Below are 10669 nucleotides of genomic sequence, written 5' to 3'. Positions count from 1 at the left end.
GCATGATACCAAAATGACAGTAATCATCATGTCATTAAACCCTACCTATCCTTCAGGCTCCATGAAGTTATGTCTGAATCTCATCTCGACTGGTCAAGAATTCAAGAAGGGTATTTACTATCATTGGCCGGAGGACCATGTTCTTGTCTAAAACTGACATAATGTCGGCAAGTAAGCTAAGATACAGCAACTCTCCAAGTCAATTGGATTGTCTGATAAGGTTTGATAAGGGCACCCCCAATCCAAGTTGATGAAAATTGACCATCCAAAATGTTGGAGTCATAAAAATCTTCTTTTTAAACGCTATATGATAATTAGGGAGCATCGAGCTGAGATGGGACAAGACACTGTGAAGATGTAATGTTTGATGAGTGCACGTAAAGGGAGTCATGGGATGGCACATCGAGTTGTTTCTATGCATGCTATAGATAAGACTTGGATATATCACACTATTTTAGGTTGTAAAGCATGCAATTTCATGTGATCGAATTGAACTAGTAAATAGATAAAAGCAACCTATCTAAGCATAAGAAAATATGTATAATTAGGGTTTAAGCATGTATTAACACACATAAAAAACCAAAAAATAATTGAAAGTAAATCGATAGTAGTTTTTTCGAGGATTAATCATTTTTCTTTAAAGTTTTATTGCTCTTTACTTAATGCAAACATGATAGGCATGCAATAAGCGTTCAAGAATCCCAACAAGTCATTATTTATGTACATTACTAAATAAAGTCATTTCTTTTCTATGTTTAGATAGAGGGTTTTGAGTTTCATAAAAACATGTCAATCAATAGTTTTTTTAAATCAATTTTTTATTTATCTATAATTTGTTTTACTTATGTTAATGTTTACTTTTGTTGGAGAACAATTCTCAACAAAGTTTTAACCCTAAAATTGATTATATTCACTTTGAATTTGATCTTAAATATGCATATTATTCATGTCTGATTAAAACAAATTCCAACACATCGATACACATATATGTATTTATCAAGAGGGAGATTTGTTTTTTTATAAGAGCAAGCTTCAAGCAAGAGAAAAGATATAAGATAGTGTTTGATTATTTTCTTGAGATAAATAATGAAACGAAGATAGTGGAGACATAAAAGATATATCTTCCTATATTTTTTATTTTAAAAAATATAAAAATTCACCTTAAAATTATCCTAAATTTATTTTAAACCTATCTCTTTCTTTTCATTCAAACACGTAATCCAACACAATTCAAAAGAAAATATCAATCAAAGATCCTCATTCCCTTTAAGTAAGAATTTTGGACCTCACACATCCAAAGCAAAAGAACATGAATTGTTTGCATTGAAGGGGGTGGTGGTGGTGGTCCTATATATATATATATATATATATGATTTATATTTGTGAAACTTAGCCTCCATCAAAAGTACCTAACTTTTCCAACCCCTTTAATGTTTGTGGGATCATCAACAAAATAAAATAATTCTATGCTAAGTATATTCTATCAAACAGTCTACTTCCTTTCTCACAATCATCAACTTCTCAATTACAATATTCCAGTCATTTAAACCAAATAAAGGGTTTTTGTGTTTGAAGTGTTCACATTTTGGTAGACACCATTTTCTGCTTGGATTCCCCTTTCTTTTCCCCCCTCCCCTCGTAAAGAAGGAGAGAGTCTATTTATGTACATGTACGTATCTCCCTTGTTCCTAGAAACATATATTCTTCATTCCCTTTTTTTCCTTCTAGTGATATTCTCTTGTTTTTGCCTCTTTTTCTTCTTCTTTTTAAGAGCAATATTGGGTTTTAAAATCATACTCAATTCGTTTTATTCACTATTATTTGTATTATTTATAGTTATCATCTTGAGGCTAGGGTTATAGTTTTCAGGTCGACAGGGGCATGCGTCTAGAATTTCTTAGGGACATTAGTGAGTGCCAACTAAAATATGGCCATAGGTGTTTAAATATTTTGGCAAAATTAGACTTAGGCTGTGGTTGTTTTTATGGTTGGACCATGTATTTGAATTTTTTTTAATTTTAGATAGTTGGACCATGTATTTTTTAAAATTTATTAAATAGATTATTTGGATTTAAAAAAAAATATTATTTTGATGAATTTCCAATTAAAAAGTACTTTTAAAAACAACATCTACCATAATTTCAAAAAAAATTAGTCTACAAAGAGGAGGCAGCCCTAAAGGCTAAAACGATGGACAAATTGTAAGACTTAAAATCTGTTTGAGAGTACGTTAGATATTGTTTTTCAAAGTTTTTTTTCTTTGAAAATATATTAAAATAATATTTTTTTTATTTTTTATTTTTAGCATTAACACATTAAAATGATTAAAAAACACTAAAAACTATTAATTTAAAATTTTTAAAAAAACATTAAATTTTTTTAAAAAGTACGATTGAATCACAATGTCAAAAAATGTCTCACTCCTCCCCTTGTTTATCTTTGTGACCATAATATATTATTAATGTGAAATCTTGAAAGGGGTAATTATCTTCTCTTAATATACAAAAAATAACCTAATTAGTCACCCAAATATACAATCGGATAACATAATTAACATATATGTTTATCGATTAATTTTTCAAAGGTAAAAATACAAAGAAGTTATTTTATTGTGCAATTTCATAATTATCATATTCTATAAAATTGAGTTTGATTAGTATACTAAGATATATAATAAAAAATAAACAAATATAGAAAAAATAAAAAAATACTTTGTTAGAAAAACATGAAAAAAGATATAAAATAAATCTTTATCTGAAATAATTTTAGAATAGATTCATATCTTTTAAAATAGAATGGTATAAGAAATATATAGTTATTGATTCAATTTATAGCCTTATAGAGCCGTGACTAAACGCTACCTAATTAGATAAATAACTCCATTAATTACGTACATATCCCCATATTAATTAATTTTCTAAATAAAAACTATCTTACCCTTCATGAACATGATAAAATGGTTACTACCCCAATAGTCTGTCTTTTCTTTTCCGATATTAACTAAATGCTATCAACTCCATTAATCACACATATGTCCACAAATTAATTTTACTAAATAATTTTTTTCTCTTTTTTTAATCATTTTTTTTCTCAATTTTACATTATTTTAATGCGTTTTATGTGACCACTGCAATTTTAAAACGTGGTTGGCCGCGTAAACAAGGAAGCACTTATTATTATTAAAAAAAAAAAAAACAATTGTACCTTATATCATATACAAACACACATAAAATGCCCAGCAATTTAACCTCCACCTCACTTTCAAAGCCACCTACCGTTAAAAATGCCAAGATTCCCCCCCACATAAGAAAAAGCATCAATCAATAAATATAACATCGAACCTAGTCATCCATTTTTAACGGCTCAAGATTCTTCACCAAAAAGACAGGTATATAAGCCAACTCACATGAGAACATTTCCTTTTCCAACGTTGCATATGATCGTACGGTCAGTATCGTTTCATCACCACGCGGTACGGTCGTGAGGTGCAGTCTTTCAGAGAGAGAGAGACGAGGCTTGCTTAATGGGACCTGTGGGCCCAACTCAACTTGGTGATGTTACATTTTACTCCTTTTATTTACTTCGTCTTTCGAATCTAGTCCCTGGAAAATGCATACTTATAATATTCACTAAATATCTCAAACCAGATAGAGAGTAAAATTTTGACCATTCCCACGATTTGTAGAATAGAATTACTTTAAACCATTTCAAATAAAATTTTGAAAAGCACAAGTTAATTTCTAGATTAGGTTAGTGTAAAAGGTAGGGGTTATATTTTTTGTTCGGTTAGGTTTTAATAAAAAAAAAATTTACTAAACCGAAATTTTTTTTTAAAAAAACTAAAACTGGTTCAAACCGACCGGTTTCGGTTCGTTCGGTTTTTTAGAACAAAAACCGGTTCAAACTAGTTTGACTCGGTTTTTCCGGTTTGGCTCGGTTTTTTCCTGATTTTTTTTGTTTGGATTCAGTTCAGTTTTTTCGGTTTCAGACTTGTAAAACAGAACCGGTCGATTTTTTCAAAATTTTAATCGGTTTAATCGATTTTTTTTTACAGTTCGATTTTTTCAATTTTTTCTTTTTCAGTTTTTCCAATTTAATCATTTTTTTTTTTTGCCGACTCTTAGTAAAAGGCTTCTATTTATTAATGGAAGCAAAGGGCCAAGCTATATGCAAGACTTGCCTAAAAATATTCTTTTAAGTAGTAATTATTCCTAAGTTTTTTTTTCCCAAACTAACACAAATGAAAAATTAATTTTAAAATTAACATAGTTGAACTTGTTGCGTAAACGAGATTTTTGAACAACTCACATGGGCAAAAAAAATTTCCTTTCTTTTTTGCTAACTTGATTATTTATTTAGTCTCTTAATTTTTCTATTTAATTAATTTTAGTTTTATTATTATGATCATTTCATTTGTTGTTTTGTGACAAAAAAAAACCAGCTAAATTTACTATTTTCTTCGAATGAGAATGCTAAAAATAGTAATTTTTTTGCCCAATTTAAATAAAAATATATTTAATTAATGAAATAATCATAATAATAGAACTAAGATGAGCTAAAAATAAACATTGAGGGAATAAATGAGAGAAGAAAGTAAAAGAATAGGCTGATACAATAACCAAAGAAAATAAAATAGAAAAGGAAATAAGAAAAGAATTAAATGTTAGGAAGGCATCACAACTCAATGAGAACACATTGAAGTTCATTGAAAAGATATTAATGAAATGAATTTATAGACATTAAAAAAAGTCACCCTTGAAGCTTTAAGGAAGTCATACGTGTCGTCTAAATATGAAAAAAAATACTTATTTAATAATGCATATAAAACACGTGCCAGCATGTCAATTTATATTTTTTTTTTGTGTTAGGTGGATGTCACTTATATGCCTAATACAAAGAAAAAAATGACCGTGTTGTGTACGTTTGAGGTATTTTTCCCCACATATGATAGTTCGAGAAGAAGAAGAAAAAAACTATTAGTATCTACAAATCTTCCTATTAATCTTATAAAAATTGCTATACATAGAGTTCTTAGAGAAGAGTTATCAATGCGCTATTATGCTTCTTCCTTTTCTTTTATTTCCTTTTCCCCCTTTATGAATTTAGGGTGTGGCAACACAAAAAACTTGTATGATTGTATTTAGCTAGTGTTTTAAAATAGAAAGGATATAAATATATTTGGTTAGAAAAACGAAGATAAAATATAAAATAAATGTTATTGTGATAATTTTAAAGTGAATTCATATTTATTTTTATTTTCAAAATAAAATATATAAATAGATATGTTTTTATTGTTTATTTTCTATCTTAAAACACTAATCAAACATTACCAATCATAAAAAGCTTCAACATTCGAGAAAAAAAAATGATATTCATAATTCCTAATGGTTTGATGAGGTAGCATAGCACATAAATCTTTATTTTGAAATTATTATTTTAAATTTAGATTCAAATGGAAAATATGTGAAATAAACTTCTTATAAATCTAAATTATTTGTAATTTTTTTTTTTTTTGTTCTAGCTCTCACCGTCCTAGTAATGGAGTTGGGTGCATACACATCGTCCTAAAATCTAATAGGATTCTAGGGGCATATCTAGCGATATAGCCCCACTTTCATTCAAGGTTTCCTGGGGCATATCTAACAATATAGCCCCACTTTCATTCAAGGTCTCTTGGCACACTCTCGAGGGAAAGACAAGACATGGCATTGCAAGCCCAATACCTTTCCTAACTTCCAATCAAATTTCAAGTACTAAACAAAATAGTTTCAGGCAAGTAAGCAACTCACCTCCTCTCCCTCGCATTGCCATATTGCTTTGTTCTGTCTCCTTTCCCTTTTGACATTTTCACAAAGTCAAAGAAAAAGCAAAAAATAAAACACCCACCTCTCTTTGTATAAATAATAATTAACATCTTCCAGGTCAAGTGCTCCACCATCATCTCTCTTCTCTCTCTCTATCTCTCCAATCTTAAAAGTCAGCGCAGTCCTTTCTGCCTTGCATTCACTCTTTTCTTGCCATTATAATTAATACAAAGGCACAGAGGTGGGTTAGGATTTCTAGGTAGATCGAGTCTTCAATGGCGGAGGATCAGGACTGGGATTTGTATGCAGTAGTAAGGAGTTGCACCTCTGCTGCTGCTGCTGCTGCTGCGAACAGAAACAGCAGCAGCAGCAACATCAGTGAGAATTTTGAGTGCTTGGATTCTTTAACTTTTGATGATGATGATGATGATGGAGAATCCAACCCATTTTCTTTTCCAAATCTTGCTTCCCAGCCTAGAAACAACAACTGTTTGCAAGAATTGCAAGATTCTTACAAGCCCTTTTTGCCTAGCTTCACCACCAGTACTGGTCTTCAAGGTAAGAACAGCAACAACAATATTCCTAGCTTCTCCATTTCTGATTTTGGGGTCATTTTTAGTGGCCAAAATCAGCCACAACTTGCACAACAACAACAACAACAACAACAACAACCACTAACCACACCATCCACTAGTGTTGCCATCAGTCCCTGGTTCAACAATAGCCAAAAGCAGCCACAGCATGTACAGCAACAACAAAATCAAAGGAGACAATTGCACCAGCAAGGGACTAGCACTTCTTCTCTCTTTCCTTTAAGAACCACACAATCTCAGACCCCAAGAAAAAAGTAAGTGGGTTAATTAAATTCTTCATTTCTTAATTGTAAGATAATTATTACTCGTAAATGAGAAAACTTTACAAAATGCTCATGCTTAAATTTTCCAACTTTTTTCTTTTTTGACAGAAAAAGTAACCAGAAGAGGCTGATATCGCATGTAACTGCAGAGAATCTCTCTAATGATGTGTGGGCTTGGAGAAAATATGGTCAAAAACCCATCAAAGGCTCTCCCTATCCAAGGTTAGCCCTTTATTCCATTCTCATTTTTGCCTTCCTTTCTTTAAGAAGATTTTGATTCTTGTCACTAAATATGGCCTAAAAATTGGGTTACTTTTCTTTTACAGGAACTACTACAGATGCAGCAGCTCAAAAGGGTGTGCAGCAAGAAAGCAAGTGGAGAGGAGCAATACAGATCCAAATATGTTTATTGTCTGCTACACAGGTGATCACACACACCCACGTCCGACTCACAGGAACTCACTTGCCGGTAGTACAAGAAACAAGGTCCAACAACCAGCTCAAAAGCCGGAAAACAAAGAATCCGAGCATCCCATTTCAGCTGATAGGGGTTCGTGTTCTTCTCCACTTTCAGCCACTAGTTTGTCTCCAAGAACCACACTTTCAGCTCCCATTTACAATATTGAGGCGGTAGGAAACGAGCAAGAAAGCATCAAAACACATAATTTGGAAGGCGGGCATGGATTGATGGGAAGCGATGATCATGAAGATGATGTCGATGATTGTGATAATGACATTAATGACGATTATGATGATGATCTTTTGATTCCAAATATGGCCTTAAATGAAGATCTTATTAAAGGGTTTCAGGAGCTAGTTAGCGGTAATGAAGGTGGTGGTTTAAGCAATAGTCCTGCTTTTGGAGACGACTTTTCCTCTTCTGTTGTTGGTGGCTCAGCCAGCACAGCTGCCGGAGCAACTGGTGGTGGTGGCTGCTAATTATATAAGTTGCTAGAAGTTTTCTCTTTTAATATTATTAAGGAAAAATTGGATTTGATGGAAACTTTTTCTCCCCCACCAAGATTGATGTAGAAGATAGAAAGAATCTTTTCCCTCTCCACAATGTCTTTTTTCTTTTCTTTTCTTTGTCTTTTTCCTTGTTTTGTTTTTATTTACATCACTTAATTGATGTTTCAGAATAAATAAAATAAAATACAGTTAGAAAAGATAAAACATATCTTTATTTTTTCTATTTTTTTTAAAAAAAAATCACTCAAATTTATTTTTATTTTGTTTTTATCTCTATAATAAATTAATTGTTTTTATATCTATTTTTTAATCCTGAAACACTAACTAAATACAATGAAAAGAGAACATGATATTTGGACCAGCCGTGAGGGGTTTTTTTTTTTTTCAATATTCAATTCTAAAAAAATTAAAGATAGATTTATATATATATATATATATATATATATATATATATATATATATATATAACCGTGATATAGTTGTGTGAAATTGAGCTGTAAATGTTTTAAATTGTCAGAATGACCAATTTTTAAACCATATATAGAGGACCAAATTTTTCATCTCATTTTCTTTGAAGTTATTTTAATACTTTCTATTTTAAATATTCTTAATAGGAATGATCATAGGAAAAATGTGGATAATCAAGGAATCATAGATTTATTATAGTGATTTAGAATTAATCTTAATTGGGAGATTGTAGAGCTTTAGGATTTAACAAAATGAATTTAAGCATGGCATGATGTTTATTAAATTTGGGCTTCCATTCTATTTTTATTTTTAACCCTAAAACCCCCCTAAATTAAAAAAATTACTGGTCCGATTCAATTTTGATGTTAAAAACTAAAATCAATTAAATCAAACCGAACTAAACTATTTCAATCGGAACTTGTCTTAAAAAAAAAGTATAAAAAAAACATAACCTGATCCTAAATTAAACCCAAAAAAAAAAAAACTCGAACAAGACTCTTCTTATCACCATTAATTAGTAGGATTTTATTCATTTATTTTTACCAAAAATAAAATTAATTTAATAGAAGGTGAATAGATGGGAAGGAGCACCTCTACATTTGAATTCTAGCCCAATTTTTCTCCATCGTCTAGATAAAAATTGAAGGGGAAAAAATCTAGATAATTAGTCATGTTGGATGGATGGTGAAACCTTAACAAATGATGATTAACCCTAACAAAAAAGATAGCCTTAATGTTACTTCTTACTGTTTGATTAATGATAATAATTATTACAATCGAGCTTGTAATGATAATTATTCTGCACCAAAATAATAATAATTATCATACAAGTAATTATTTTGTGACCATCCCTTTTAATTGAGAAAGAACTGCTCATCCATTGAAAAGATGGTGATTGCGCACATGAAGCACCCTTACATCCACTCCAAATTTAGGGCAATTCTGCTTTTGTGATCATGCAATTAGTGGAATCTACTGTTCAAATCAACAGCAATAAACAAGTATCCTATGTGCAAAAAGATTCAATAATTTCCCACAACATAGTTTATTATTGCCTAATTCTTAAGGTATTGGCTCTAAGGTGGTGTTTTTTTTACAACTGTAGGGTATAGGTTGATTTTTTTAGCCAGCATCAACAAATATTTTATGGTTTGAGATTGATCATATCATGTTATACTTGTTAGAGAATAATATAAATTATATCTTGGGACCTTACCTAAAAGCTTAAGCTATTGCGTTGAGATAATTATTTGACATGGTATCAGAACCTTGATGACTAAGTGGTCACGAGTTCGAATCTCACTATCCCCATTTATTTGACAAAAATTAAGCACAAGGTAATATGGACTTATGCAAGTTTCAAGCCCAAAGAGCTTTCACTTGAGGGGGTGTGTTAGAGAATAATATAAATTATATCTTGAGACCTTATCTAAAAGCTTATGTTATTGGGTTGAGATAGTTCTTTGACAATGTTATCTTGGATTTAACTATAATTAGAAAAGACCTATTAATGTTTGATGACCTCTTAAAATCATACATTTGATCAGTTATCCAAGTTATTGACTCAAGTTAATGTTTTATTTGTTGTTATTATTTTTAGTTCAAATTTAATGAAAAATTATAAAAAGAAAATCCACATACATAACTATTGTTATAAAACTCAATTTAACACCACTTAGATTATAAAGTATAATTGACAAATATATCTTATTTATTTTTAAAGGTTTTTGTTAAGCATAAACCTTCCATCATTATCCAAATAACTCTTAGCTTAAACTGGCTCTGAAAATTAATTTAATCAAATTCGAATGATTTTGATGAGTTCAATCAATTTAATTAAAACTTATGTAAGTTTTAAGTTGACTTTTTTTTTTTTTTTTTAAAATGACATAATTTTATAATTGACTCAACTCAGCCCAATAAACCTGTAATCATGAGACTTGAGTCAAGTCATATGCCGATTTAATTTTATATCCACATGAATAACTTAGTAATTATGGCATTTGAAACTTTAGTATAAAATCATAGTAAAAAATACCTCATTATTTGAATAAATAAATAAAAAATTTTCCAGCATGAGATTCATAAATTCTAACCAAGAAAATATAATGTAAATATCGATAAAGCAAAATTGAAGAGAGTCAAGTGGGTGCATGAAGTTGCTGGCTCAAAAGTGTGGAAGATTACACAAACCGTGACAAAGACTCGGTCTTTGAGCGCCCTTTATCACGAGACAGACACAGGATCGCTTTTCATGCCTGTCGATGACGAGGTTCAAGGTCAAATCTTTTATATTCTTGGACATGAAGAATAGGTCAAACATATCTTCTTCCTCATTTGTTTAATTTCTACTTTTATTTTGCAAAATATTTTTTTTAAATGAAGGAGAAATAAATCTAAGAATCTAACTTTGCTGTATATATATATATATATGATTATTAAATGGTCAACCCGTAACATCATCAATGAGGTAGTTCAAGATTCTAATGATTTTAAATAATTCTGCAAGTTGTTCTTCCTATACTAAGTGTGATATTTTATCACACAAAATGTGATTGTGGCTGGATTGAAA

The 10669-nt window shown here is 30.3% G+C and overlaps 1 protein-coding gene across 1 annotated transcript; it reads left to right on the top strand.

Annotated features, from left to right (window-relative positions):
• Window positions 1-5752: 5752 nt before the first annotated feature.
• On the top strand, window positions 5753-7720 carry LOC7468350 (probable WRKY transcription factor 27). The gene is made up of 3 exons (XM_002305235.4): window positions 5753-6651; window positions 6769-6882; window positions 6987-7720. The coding sequence occupies exons 1-3, from the start codon at window positions 6080-6082 to the stop codon at window positions 7597-7599; spliced, it is 1299 nt and encodes a 432-aa protein (XP_002305271.3). The 5' UTR covers window positions 5753-6079; the 3' UTR covers window positions 7600-7720.
• Window positions 7721-10669: the final 2949 nt, after the last annotated feature.

Source organism: Populus trichocarpa, chromosome 4 (genome assembly GCF_000002775.5).
Source record: "Populus trichocarpa isolate Nisqually-1 chromosome 4, P.trichocarpa_v4.1, whole genome shotgun sequence".
Classification (NCBI taxonomy): domain Eukaryota; kingdom Viridiplantae; phylum Streptophyta; class Magnoliopsida; order Malpighiales; family Salicaceae; genus Populus; species Populus trichocarpa.
The sequence above is the reverse complement of the archived record's forward strand: the minus strand, read 5'-3'. Positions and strand labels throughout refer to the sequence as shown.

Bases quoted from the DNA above. Each gene is read 5' to 3' on its own strand.
- LOC7468350 (XM_002305235.4), top strand. From the start codon at position 6,080: ATGGCGGAGGATCAGGACTGGGATTTGTATGCAGTAGTAAGGAGTTGC. The intron at 6,652-6,768 runs GTAAGTGGGTTA...CTTTTTTGACAG, and splicing joins TCTCAGACCCCAAGAAAAAA to AAAAAGTAACCAGAAGAGGC. The intron at 6,883-6,986 runs GTTAGCCCTTTA...TTTCTTTTACAG, and splicing joins AAAGGCTCTCCCTATCCAAG to GAACTACTACAGATGCAGCA.